The sequence below is a fragment of the Engystomops pustulosus genome, chromosome 3 (assembly GCF_040894005.1).
Source record: "Engystomops pustulosus chromosome 3, aEngPut4.maternal, whole genome shotgun sequence".
In the NCBI taxonomy this organism is placed as follows: domain Eukaryota; kingdom Metazoa; phylum Chordata; class Amphibia; order Anura; family Leptodactylidae; genus Engystomops; species Engystomops pustulosus.
The window spans coordinates 222,246,306-222,259,758 of record NC_092413.1 but is presented as its reverse complement, the minus strand read 5'-3'; the positions used below and the strand labels follow the sequence as shown (position 1 = coordinate 222,259,758).

Below are 13,453 nucleotides of genomic sequence, written 5' to 3'. Positions count from 1 at the left end.
CACATATATATATATATGTTAACAAAACACTAACACATGCATTCACATCGGGTTAACACATGCGTTTTGTAAACACAACGTTGACACAGAGACAAGAACAAAACATTGAAGACAGATAAGAATGGTTGCCAAAGCCGAGTCACAACAGAGAGCAAACAAAGTACAAAGTCACATGTATAGAAGAGAAGTCTGAACAGGAGCCAAGGTCAGAATGCCAAAAACACAATCAACAAAGTCCCACACAAGGCATGGAGCTAAGAGTCGCTATATACTCACCATGACCTTATGGTTGGAAACGCGTAGATCTGGCCGTCTCAGGGATTCCGAGACTTTGCTATATATATATACAGCACCTTAAGAAGGGCTGGCAGGATTCTTATGTGATCTCAGAGACTGGATTGGGCCAGAACTCAGAGGTCCGGACAAAACGGGGCAGGTGATTAGTGTGAGAATCTGTCAATCACAATGGGTTAACTAACCAAGAACCAGAGCTAAAGCTGCAGGAAAGAGATGGGTGTGATACTAATCAATCCAGACAGTGCAGCCGGCTAATCCCCTGTCCACACTGCAGAGGTAGAGAAAGACACAAAGGTGAAATCAGCACCAAACCAAGGACAGAGGATGGCGCCGACACAGATGCTACATTGAGACTTCATGAAGTAGAGGAGAAGTTATGGCTCGCCTAAGGACTCCAGAATTGGTTTCCTTGAATAAATCAAAGAACCTTGACTAGAGATGAGCGAACACACTCGTCCGAGCATTAGCGTACTCGTAACTGCTCGTTGCTCGGACGAATACTTCGCCCGCTCGAGAAAATGGCATCTCCCGCCGTTTTGCTTTTTGGCGGCCAGAAACAGAGCCAATCACAAGCCAGGAGACTCTGCACTCCACCCAGCATGACGTGGTACCCTTACATGTCGATAGCAGTGGTTGGCTGGCCAGATCAGGTGACCCTGGGATAGACTAGCCGCTGCCCGCGCTGCTCGGATCATTCTGTGTCTGGATGCCGCTAGGGAGAGAGCTGCTGCTGGTCAGGGAAAGCGTTAGGCTGTTCTATTAGAATAGTGTTAGGCAGGAGTGATTCTACAAGAACCCAACAGTCCTTCTTAGGGCTACAATAACGTTTTATTTTACTTTTTTTTTGTTTGCCTGTGGCTGGGCTTGCTGGCATTAGTAGTGCAGCTAGTACCATATTGTGAGGAATTTGCAGGGAGACTTGCGAACGTTATTTTTGGCTCTTAGTGACACACATATCCACCTCAAACACCGAAGTGGGACAATTTATTAGGGGTTTGATTGAATTAGGCAGAGTCTGCTGATTTATTTTTTTTCAAAAGTGAAAGTGAAAGTCACAGCACAAAATCCTTTTGTGTGCAGTCAGTGGTGCAAATGTAATTTCATCTAGCTTAGTCTTCCTGCTACTGTTTAGCAAGCTAGTCTCCAGAAATCCCAGTCCACATTTTCTCTGCCAGTGAAGTGTACTGTACGTCACGTGTGGCGTAATCAAATATGTTCACATTAGTATCGGGACATTCAGCAATCCGCATTCCAGTTTGCTTTCTGATTTCTTCTGCCGGCTGTGATTTTCTGACATTTTATATGGGTCACTCATAGCTGCCACTACACGTCGTCTCCATAGCAGCCTCCACACGCTGTCTCCATAGTTGCGTCCACACGCCGTCTCCATAGCTGCCTCCAGATGCTGTCTCCATAGCAGCCTCCACACGCCGTCTCCATAGCAGCCTCCACATGTTGTCTCCATAGCTGCCACCACACGTTGTCTCCATAGCTGCCTCCACATGTCGTCCCCTTAGCAAACAAACTGTGTCAGGCTCATTTTTCGGGTGTTTCACCAGATACATTATGGAACTTGGTCACTATGTCGCCACCATGCTGTGTTATCGACTAAATATACTGTCAACCTTTTGTTGACATAGGAAATCATTTCAGCGCTTCTTGCTCACCTCCTTTGGTTCCTCTCTGCCACCCATTGGTTTGAAGCCTGAGTCCATTTAGGGTATGTCGTCATGACACTCTCTAGCCTGCCGCTGCTGCCGCTGCCTCTGCATGCCGTCCCCTATAGTGTCAGGGTCAATTATTGCATGTTTTAGATGCTATATAGCTTCATTCTGTCACTCTGTCATGGCCATGCTGTTGCCAATAATTTTGGCATAATGGTGTGATTAAGCAGCCTCAGAGGCATCCATGCATGCTGCCCCTGCTGTTTCCTGTCCATTTCCGTGGTGTTTCCATCATTTTCTGAGGTTCCCAGGTGTTTGGCCAAGCTTCCCTGTGCAGAGCCTTGGTCCCCTTGAAAAATGCTCGAGTCTCCCATTGACTTCAATGGGGCTCGTTATTCGAAACAAGCACTCGAGCATCGGGAAAAGTTCGACTTGAATAACGAGCACTCGAGTATTTTAGGCGGAGGAAGTGATTTAATGTTGTCCACACAATGTCCGGATATGGCACAACAATAAATCACAGCCCTGAATGGCTATAAGACCCCTCTCACTAGCCTCAGTGAAACATAAGCTTATCAAACCAAATAAGCTTCCACCAGTTCTCCTTTATTATAGACCCGCTCCGTAACAGCATTATATAGGGTGAGGAACCAGACCGATAACATGTATGTAACCAAGACACAGACGTTGGGGTTTGTGGATCGAGGGAAAATAGCAACACAGGTTAAATTTTATGTTTAATTGCCCTAAGGGAGGGCACACTAGACAATACAGTACACACTGTACATATATATACATAGTATATAAAAGTTTTCTTCTGTTTTTAACTAAGGATTGTTCTGTTGTGGCTTAAAGGGAACCTACCACCACGAATCTACCTATAAAGGTAGATCGGGTGGTAGGTGGATGTAAGGGACGTGAGGATAGCTCTTTTTAGAGCTAATCCTCACTTCCCCGCTAACTTTAGGTACACTTTATTCCCCTAATATGTAAATTTCGTTATGCGGCTACTGGGGATTGGAGTAGCCGGCACGAGGCTACACAGCGCGGCTACTCCACGCCCCAGTAGCCACATTACTCCTCCTACCCGGTTGCGTGCGGCGCGCAGCTCCTCGTAGCTGCGCGCCCTCGTCCGACAAGCCGGCTACTGCGCATGCGCAGTAGCTCCGGCCTCGGAGCTGGGACTGCTCAGCCGTGACGGACGAGGGCGCGCAGCTACGAGGAGCTGCGCGCCGCACACAACCGGGTAGGAGGAGTAATGTGGCTACTGGGGCGTGGAGTAGCCACGCTGTGTAGCCTCGTGCCGGCTACTCCACGCCCCAGTAGCCGCATAACTAAATTTACATATCAGGGGAATAAAGTGTACCTAAAATCAGCGGGGACGTGAGGATTAGCTCTAAAAAGAGCTATCCTCACGTCCCTTACATCCACCTACCACCCGATCTACCTTTATAGGTAGATTCGTGGTGGTAGGTTCTCTTTAATGAACAGGACAATATCTGACATGTCGATCTCCCTTGTTCATCACATCCACCTGTTATTAGAAGGAGGTGCACACAAGGCATTTTGGAGCTTGTAGGAAACTGCCAACAAATGTAAATCCTCTGCACCCATTCTACTTTCTCCAAAGGTTAGGTTTTGCACCTTTGATACATTTTGCTAAGACTTTTTTTCTACGAGACAGCTTACGTTCTGGTCTTGTCTAGACTTTGCAATCACAAATCTCTTGTTGTGGCTCAATCAAAGTTTCCAGGGACATTGATGCAAATATTCTGCTTTTTACTGATTGGTATGGAGATTTATAGACTTTGGGTATTATATCGTGATTTGCATTGCTTATAGGGATAAAAGCGATTACTCCGTGTAACAGATACATTGTCCTCCTTCACGGTTTACGCTGACATGGGCACCTCAGTGGTGAGCACAGACCTCATCCAGCAGCTGTGCCTGGTCAGTATCACTGGCATCTTGTGTATGATAGGACTAATGATCCAGACCTTCATGGTAGTGGTCAGTGTCATCGACCGACTGAAAGGACGACCACTGACCCCCGCTGACCTCCTGATCACCTCCATCGCAACGTCCAGGATCATCTTTCAGTTCCTTTCATTACTTTTCCTCCTCTGGATAACCTTCAATCAGACATTTTCCACAACTTTTTTAATTGTAGTCGGAATTCTGGATATTTCTTCTACAAATTGCAACATTTGGCTTTCGGCTCTCCTCTCGGTCTTCTACAGCCTGAAGATAAGCAACTTCTACAATGTCTTCTTTTTATATCTGAAGAAGATTATTTCACAGAGACTTCTTCGGGTGATTGTTGTGTCTGTGCTGCTGTCTATTGGTTGCTCATCAGTAGAAGTCATGATGGAATATGTAGACCTTAGGAAAAATTCAACTATTCACAATGTTCAACGAAGGACGTTTAAGGTTCTTCTGTTTTTAGTGTGGAATTTTATTCCCTTCCTTTTCTATGTCATCTCTTTGTTTCCTCTTCTGGGCTCCTTGTGCCGTCACATGTACCGGATGAGACGTGAGGACAATGTGACCGGTCACCTGGACACTTATATCAAGACCATAAAATTCACTGTTACCTCCTTCTGTTGCTTTGCTTTGTTTGTGACGACCAATGTGTTTGGAAGTTATTTTCTTGATTCTTGTGAATTATTGTTAGTCTTTAACTGTTTTCCATTGTTACATTCTATCTATATCATCTACATGACGGCTCGGCTTAGAAGTCACGTTTTCACAACTCTACGTGGTGGAACCAAATGTCTTCTCGGTAGAAAAGTTGAATCTAGATCCGGGAATCAAACATAGATAACATAGATAATACATTACGATACTAATAATTTGTTCATATCACATGTGGTTTAGTTGTTGCAACTGAGGATACATTCACACATTGCAGTTAAAACTGCATCTCAGCTTCATCTTTGAGAACTGCATTCAGTTTTGATGCTGGTTTCAGAGCACCAGTTCTATAAATGGGATTCACTTGTTTACTTTAAAAGTATCTTCCACCACCTAACACATGTGGTGAGGAATCAACCATTCTGTAGGGGGTGGCTTCTCAGATTCAGGTGCACTTTGAATTTTCTTTCTAGCCTTTAGAGTTGCTGAGATATCAGTCCCAGTATCTGACCATTGTGATCCTCTCCACTGGCAGAGAGGAGGTGCTGGTATGGAGGAGGGGGAGGCAGATGCTATGACAATCTTCTGAGTTTCTCCATGTCAAAGAAGATTATTATAGCACACCCCATCCTTCTCTGCTCCAGCACCTCCTCCTACTATGGGCTACTTCACAGAGTAAGGGGCACTTTACATTTTTTTCTAACCCCCGTTGTTGTTGAGATATCAGTCCCAGTATCTGACCATTATAATCCTCTCCACTGTCAGAGAGGAGGTGCTGGAGAAAATGAGGAGGGGATTTTATTGTACTAATCCTCTCCACTGTCGTAGAGAAGGGGCAGGGAAGGGGCGTATGTTATGATAATCTTTTTTGGCACTGACACACTGAGAAGATTACCACAGCACATACCCCCTTCTTCTCTACTCCAGCACCTCTATTCTTACTGTAGAGAGGATTACAATGGTCAGATATTGGGACTTATATCTCGTGGGGGCTATAAAGAAAATTCAAAGTGTCCCAAATCGGTGTAGCAGCCAATAATCATGGTATGTTCATGTACATATGTGTGAGGTGATGAGAGGTTCATTTTAATATATTTGCCTGCAATCCATCCTTAATTCTGCTTCCATCTGCTAAACCATCTCGCTTCTCCTCTGCCACACAAAACTGTATGGATTACTAACCATCACCTACAGAGTTGCCCACAAATATATCCTCCATATATCAAGGACTCAATTTACTGAGCCCTCTACCAAAACATATCAGACTGTCCCCCATCTTCCAAACTTTCCATAACTTTGTAACCAGGGATTCTATTTGGAATGAGGTATTCTATTGAGTTTGGAGCAGGACTCAGGGCTGTGGCTCTTTCACTGTTTCAATATTTTTAAGGAACATCTTTTAACCTTTTTGGGGTATCAGGGGGAATTCTCCTACATGACAATTGTTGTTGATTGTGAGAAGAACACAAGGAGGGAAACACATGATTTTGAAGAAGGTTCTGGTATATACTACTATTCACTCTGCTATGTAGCTGTTACTCCTGCTGCAGAAAACACTCCCCAAACCATAACACTTCCTCCACCACCTTTCACTTTTTCTAGTATGTGCAACATCAGCATCTGCCTGAAAAATACTTTACAAAATATGCTAATGAGCTGGAGGCGCTCCAGCCTATATCACTGGATTGTCTCTTGGCCCCGCAGTCTAATTTTATATACTCGCCCCCCATTTTCTGACGTTGAGTCTGGTCCCATCGACTGATCCAGTGATGTCACCAGCTGTCTGTGGATCGGCAGACGGGACCAGGCTCAACTTCAGAGAGTGAGGACACACATAGCGGCACCATGGACATGAATCAGGGAGGCAGCAATCCAGAGGATGAGCAGGTAGGCAGGGACAGCAGAGGTTAAGGGGACGTGGAGTAGCCTTTGCTCCTGCTCCTCGGAGAGAGGCTACTCCACGCCACAGTAGCCTTTTATGAAATAAGCATATTAGTTAGATAAGCTGTAGGGTGGCACGGTGGCTGAGTGAGTAGCACTTCTGCCTTGCAGCGCTGGGGTCCTGGGTTCAAATCCCACCCAGGTCAACATCTGCAAAGAGTTTGTATGTTCTCTCCATGTTTGCGTGGGTTTCCTCCAGGTCCTTCGGTTTCCTCCCACTCTCTAAAACATACTGGTAGGTTTTTTCGATTGTGAGCCCAATGGGGACAGGGACCAATTTGTCATGCTCTGTGCAGCGCTGCGTAATACATAAAGAATTATTAGTGTAGTGTAGATAGTATTCTAGTACATTTCGGAAATTGTGTGTTCTCTAATCCTGATCCCCAGCATATGCCGTAGCTCTACACTTTCTATAATTTGCATCACATGTTTATTTGTAAACCTCAGGTGCCGCATTGCGCTGAAAGATGCTCTTAGTCAAATATTGTACTTCATACTTATTTGTATGGATATTTCTAGATGTTAGGGTTTACATCACCATCTGCCTAAGACAAACAGATAATATCCATCACTCAGTGAATCAGTTGACTTTGACCGGATCAAGAGACAACACGGAGAGATGGCCCCATGGATGCTCAGCCACCACTACATCAAGGAGCTGTGTCTTCTCATCGCAGCAGTGATCTCGTATATATTCGGACTAACGACAAACTTCTTCATCATTGGAGTCAGTGCCATAGACCGGCTGAAAGGACGACCCCTGACCCCCGCTGACCACCTGATCACTGCCATCGCAACATCAAGGATCATCTTCCAGTTTGTTACACTATTTGAAATCTGCTGGAAAACCTTCATTGCGGAATATTCTCCAGCTTTTTACACGGCCATTTATTGGTTTGGATCGTCTTCTGTTTTCAGCAATATCTGGTTTTCTGTTCTCCAATCCGTTTTCTACAGTCTGAAGATCAGCAACTTCCACTACGACTTCTTCCTCTATCTGAAGAAGACTATTTCGCAGAGAGTTCTTGGATTGTCCGTTGCGTTTGTGCTGCTGTCAACTTTCTACCCATCGGCAGAATTTGTGGCAGAGTTTATGATGATCATCCCGAAAAATTCTACTCAAGTAGACGGCAACTTCCACCTGGTTCCATTCATGTTTTACATATTGTTTCTGCTGATGAACGTTCTCCCCTTCCTCTTCTACGCCGTCTCCTGCTTCGCTCTTCTAGGATCTTTGCTCCATCACATGTACCGGATGAGACGTGAGAACAATGTCTCCGGTCACCTGGACGCTTATATCAAGACCGTAAAATTCACAATCGTCTCGTTCTGGTGTTTTGCTTTGTATGTGATTTGTAATATATTTGGAAAATACTTTCTTGGTTTTCTTGGTTGTTTTTTAGTTGCCAATTGTTTTCTTGTGTTACATTCTATGTATTTAATCTACATGACGGCTCGGCTAAGGGGTCGGCTACTCAAGATTCTGCACGGCGTGACCAAGTATCTTGCCCCAAACAAAGGGTCTCTGTCGAAATCAGGGCTTGAAGTGCAGACAGTAAGTCACTAGATAAACAACACTTCAGTACAACCACAAGTAGCAGAAGACAAGTTCTATGTGTTTGTTTTAGTTCACGCTCCATGTAGATGGACGATGCCTTGTCCCGTGTGCGAATATAATCCACCTTATGTTGCCTTCTGAGATAACAATGAACAATTTGCTTGTTTTTGACTATGTACTTAACATGTATCAGTTTGTTGCAAAGATTTCCATACAGTTTGAATGTTTTTTGTTAGTTTTTTTTTTGCAGCAGATGTAGAAAGTTTCACAATCTCCTTTCAGATGTGATTCAGCAGCAAAATCTTTTGCAACAAACATTATATTCTTGCCTGTAATTTCATTTTAAAGATTGAGATTTTTTTCAACTACCCCCCCCCCACCCCTCGGGGGAAGCAGTGACCTAAACAAGACGTCCTCATTGGAGGAAAGGGCTAAACACGGGGATTGGGGGCAATGATTCCTAAAGAAATGGGGTCACAAGAAATTCTGCATAAAGTTCAGAGTTTGGAGAGTTAGAGAAGTTGTTAACATGACTGTGTTTAAATAAAAAATGTTGATTTTTGTTAAAATATGGAAAATACATGGAAATAAAGTCACATGACTTCCCTGATGGAATACGGATTTTTAGGCTGATGTACGTGATGACGTGATTATGTTGTATCAATAAATGGGGATTTTTATGCTGAACAATAAAAGTGAATTCTTGTTCATGGAAAAATTTTACATCCCCAGAAAATATGAACTAGTGTGTTTTACAGAGCAGGGCGGGTCTATTGATCATGTGCCCAATATACCAAGAGGGTGGAGCCTTTAGTTTTTTTTTTTTTTGTTTCTTTGCTTCCAGCTAAACTAAAAAAACTAAACCAAAAGGAGTAAGAGTGACCGTGGCATTTATAGGTCATTCCCGGGACGATCAACACCCTCCCTGAAGGGAATGGAGGGTGCCGATTGTTGCTACGGCAGCCCTGGGGTCTGATGAAGGACCCCAGGGCTGCCTTCAGTAGAAGCCTGTTAGATTATGCAGAAAGCAGAATGCATTGGCTGACTATGTAACATGCTGCTATACATTAGAATTGCAGTATATTACAATGAACAAGTGATTAAATGATCACTATTTCATGTCCCACCCTGGAACAAAATACAACATTTAACAAACAATTAAAAAAAAAGGTGCAAATAAAGAATTATTAAAAAAAGGAAAGTCCCCTGATGCCCCATACAAATCATCAAATCACATACATCAATCAAATTACATACAACATAAAAAAAGTGAAAATCACCAACAAATCACCATGTCCATAAAAATTAACATAAAATTGCCACTGAAACCCTTTGGTAAACACCGTAAAAAAAAAAAAAAAAAAAAAACCTCACAAAAATTATGACATTTTCACATCCAACCTCATAGAAACAGGATAAAAAGTGATAAAAAAGTAACATTTACCTCGACATACCAATAAAAATTATAGCTTGTCCTGCAAAAAAGACAAACCCATAAGCAGTCCAGAATACAAAAAAATATAAATGTTTTGCCCATTGATACACGGTTAGGCAAAAATAAGCAAATTTCTCACAAAATAAGTTTTGTATTGTGCAAAACAAGTTAACCATAAAAATGCTAAACAAATGGGGGATCGGAGTAATCCTGGTGACCCGTAGAATAAAGATAACATATTGGGCCACATTTACTCACCCGGTCCATTCGCGTTCCAGCGGCGGCTTCTCGGACGAGTGTTCGGGTCTTCCGGCGATTCATGAAGGTCCTGCACCCAATGTCCACCAGGTGGCGCTGCTGCGCCGAAGTCCGCCGAGGTGCCCCGGAGTTCATCTTCCTCATCGTGGTGCATGTGAGTATGGCCTGTGCGACCATTTTTTTTTAAAAATGCGGCAGTTTTTCCGAATCCGTCGGGTTACCGTTCGGCCACGCCCCCGATTTCCGTTGCCAGCGCCGATGCGCCACAATCCGATCCTGTGCGCCAAAATCTCGGGGCAATAAAGGGAAAATCGGTGCAAATCGGAAATATTCGGGTAACACGTCGGGAAAACGCGAATCGGGCCCTTAGTAAATGACCCCCATTATTTTTTATGGAACGGTGAACGGCTGGCAAAGAAACCTAAAAACCCTTAACCAGAATTAATGTTTATTTTTAACCCCCACCAAGAAAGAGTTAAAAAAATCCTATCACTTGCTAGTGAACCCCCCTAAATATTGTTCCTGAAAAGTGGATCTCATCAAAATTAATTCCTCATACGACCAAATGTGACAATGCAGATCTGCTCTGGGTGGCGTCATTCCACTCTACACCCGGCCGTGTGCCCGTACAGCAGTTTGCTTACACTTTTAATTCTTTGTAAAATTTTATTTTTTGTCCAAAATGAATGTTTATGCTTAAAAAAAATTAAAGTTTGTAAATTACACCTCCATTTTGTTTTAATCCCTGTGAAACACTTAAAGGGTTAACAAACTTCTTAAAGTTGGTTTTTCATACATTGAGGGTTGTCGTTTTTATAATGGGATAATTTACATGGTTTTACTATTATTTAGGCCTCGCAAAATCACTTAAAGGGAACCTACCACCATGATTCTACCTATAAAGGTAGATCGGGTGGTAGGTGGAGGAATGGAACGTAAGGATAGTCCTTTTTACAGCTTATCCTCATGTCCCGGCTATCTTTTAGAAATCTTTGTAGCTGTCACGGGTGACCCCGCGATCCATGTATCGGATCGCGGGTGCACCCGTGCTCAGGTACCTGTTCCTGCTGTCCCCGCTCCCCCGGTCCGCTACCTCAGGCTGTTGTCTTCGTCTGTTCAAGATTTAAAGGGCCAGCGTCCTCCTTATTGGCACTGGCATCCCGGCTCGGCTATATGGCCTGGTGACTCCCAGCATCCCCTTCCAGATCTTCATGTTCTGTTACTGAAGAGAAAGCCCTCCGTGTTCCTGAGCATTTCTAGACGCCACTGTGTATTCTGTGATTCCCGTGTTTTCATGTATTCTGTGATTCCCATGTTCCTGTGGTGATTCCCGTGTTCCTGTGGCGGTCCTGTAATCCTGTGGCGGTCCTATAATCCTGTGGCGGTCTGGTATCCTAGTGTTCTTCCGAGGTCCTGCCAGCCGTCCTGCCGAGGTCCAGCCAACCGTCCTGCCGAGGTCCTCCCAACTGTCCTGCCGAGGTCCTGCCAGCCGTCCTGCCGAGGTACAGCCAGCCATCCTGCCGAGGTCCTGCAGAGGTCCTGCCAGCCGTCCTGCCGAGGTCCTGCCAGCCGCCCTGCAATGGTCCTGCCTTCCCGTGGTCCTTCTTTCCCATGGTCCTGCCTTCCCGTGGCCCTGCCTTCCCGTGGTCCTGTCTTGGGCCTAGTCGCACCTGTGGAGCGAGCTGGTGGCTCCCTGCCGTAGCAAGACCATCCCGCTTTGCAACGGGCTCTGGTGAAGATCAGGAGTCCACTTAGACTCCGCTCCCGGGTTGCGGCAAGCATCTTTTTCCCCCGCGGTGGTCCAGGGAGTCCACAAGACTTTAGTCCTAAGGAACTATTCCACGAGATTGTGACTACGCGGCTACTCCACGCCCCAGAAGCCTTTTTTCTCGTCCTACCATCTCATCTTTGGTGTGCAGCTCCTCGTAGCTGCACACCCACATCCGTGTAACCGGCATTCTGTGGCATCCTGCGCATGCGCAGTAGCTCCGGCCTTGGAGCTATGGCCGCGCAGCCGCAGGCCTGTGTTCTGTGCATGCGCACAGAACACAGATGAAAGATGAAATGGTAGGAGAAAAGAGGCTACCGGTGCGTGGAGTAGCCGCGACGTGTAGACTCATGTCCGGCTTCTCCACACCCCAGTAGCCGCTTAAGAAAATTTACATATCAGCGCTACAAAGTTTTCTAAAAGATAGCCGGGATGTGAGGATAAGCTCTAAAAAGGGCTATCCTCACGTCCCATTCATCCACCTACCGCCCGTTCTTTATAGGTAGAATTGTGGTGGTAGGTACCCTTTAAAGCTGAGCAAGTCGCTGTAAATAAATAGGTTTTGAAGTTTTTCATAAAAATTTTAAAAATTGCACCCACAATTGTAAACCTCCCAACAACCTAGAAAAAAGAGAGGATGCATATAAAACAATGCCAATATAAAGAAGTTATGCTGTTATTTGACTGAAAAGAAGAACATTTAGAACTTAGCCAAATTATTTTTAATAATTTGAAGTACAATGTGTGATGAAAAAACAACCTCAAAATACCCCGGATAAGTGACAGCGTTACAGAGTTATATCTTCTTATTAAAAAGATTCAGCCTTGGTCCTAAAGCCCTAAAATGGCTTAGTCTTATTGATGTTAAACAAAAAACACCTACAAAGACTTCCAAAGTGTTTTAACATGTCCCTTAGTCTGGTTCAATAGGTGACACAATCATGACTGCTGACTTGACAGATGTCCAGAAGTCATTGACACTTTCCACATGGAGGGTAAGATGCAAAAGGTCATTGCTAAAGAAGCTCTTCATACAGAACTGTATCACAGTATATTAATGGAAGGAAAAAGTGTGGTAGAAAAAGATGCACAAGCAACCGGGATGTCGCGGGCGCCCCGTGCCACTCTCTGTTTCCTGGGACTCCCCCCCAGCAGCACTCACCTCTCTTCTTTCCAGCAGTGGTCCCCTCGCTCGGGCGCATGCATCCCCGCCTCCAAGGGCGCATGCGCACCAGCATTCTGAGATTTAAAGGTCCAACGCACATATAATTGACACTGGCCGGCTGCCTTCCCTGTTAAATTCCCCACCCCTTCCTGTGTACCCTGCCGGATCTTTGTGTTCTATGTCTGAGAGAAAGCTGTATTCCTTGCCCTTTGGGATTATACTGATTTCCCATTGTGACCTTGATTCTGTTCCTGACTTTGCTCCTGTGCTGCCTGTCCTGACCTACCACTATGTCCCTGACTCTGATCCTGTGCTGCCTGTCTCGACATTCTGCCTGCCCTGATCACGCTTCTGCCTCACAACTTTGTAACACACCACAGACAAAGTCGCACCTTTCGAATGGATACCACTTAGACTCCGCTTAGAGTCCGCTCCAAGGTGTCAGCTTACATCATCGTCCGCGGTGGTCCAATGGTTCCACTACCCCTGGTTCCTCACAGTTAGATCCGGCCATGGATCCCGTCAAGGTTCTGCTACCTGGACTGGCTGACCTTACCACCATCGTGATCCAGTAGTCCCAGCAGATTGCCGCGCAAGGCCAGCAACTTGGACAACTCACTGCCACCCTGCAGCAACTGTTGGCTACTCAGCAACAGCTCCCATAACTACAGCTGCATTGTCTACTGCTAAGCCCAGGCTGCGTCTATCCATATCCTCCAAGTATGGCAGTGAT

The 13,453-nt window shown here is 45.1% G+C and overlaps 1 protein-coding gene across 1 annotated transcript; it reads left to right on the top strand.

Annotated features, from left to right (window-relative positions):
* Positions 1-3,863: 3,863 nt before the first annotated feature.
* Positions 3,864-4,781, top strand: LOC140122970 (taste receptor type 2 member 110-like). The gene has a single exon (XM_072144218.1). It carries the CDS (start codon positions 3,864-3,866, stop codon positions 4,779-4,781), a length of 918 nt encoding a protein of 305 aa, XP_072000319.1.
* The last annotated feature ends 8,672 nt before the right edge of the window (positions 4,782-13,453 follow it).

Bases quoted from the DNA above. Each gene is read 5' to 3' on its own strand.
- LOC140122970 (XM_072144218.1), top strand. From the start codon at position 3,864: ATGGGCACCTCAGTGGTGAGCACAGACCTCATCCAGCAGCTGTGCCTG.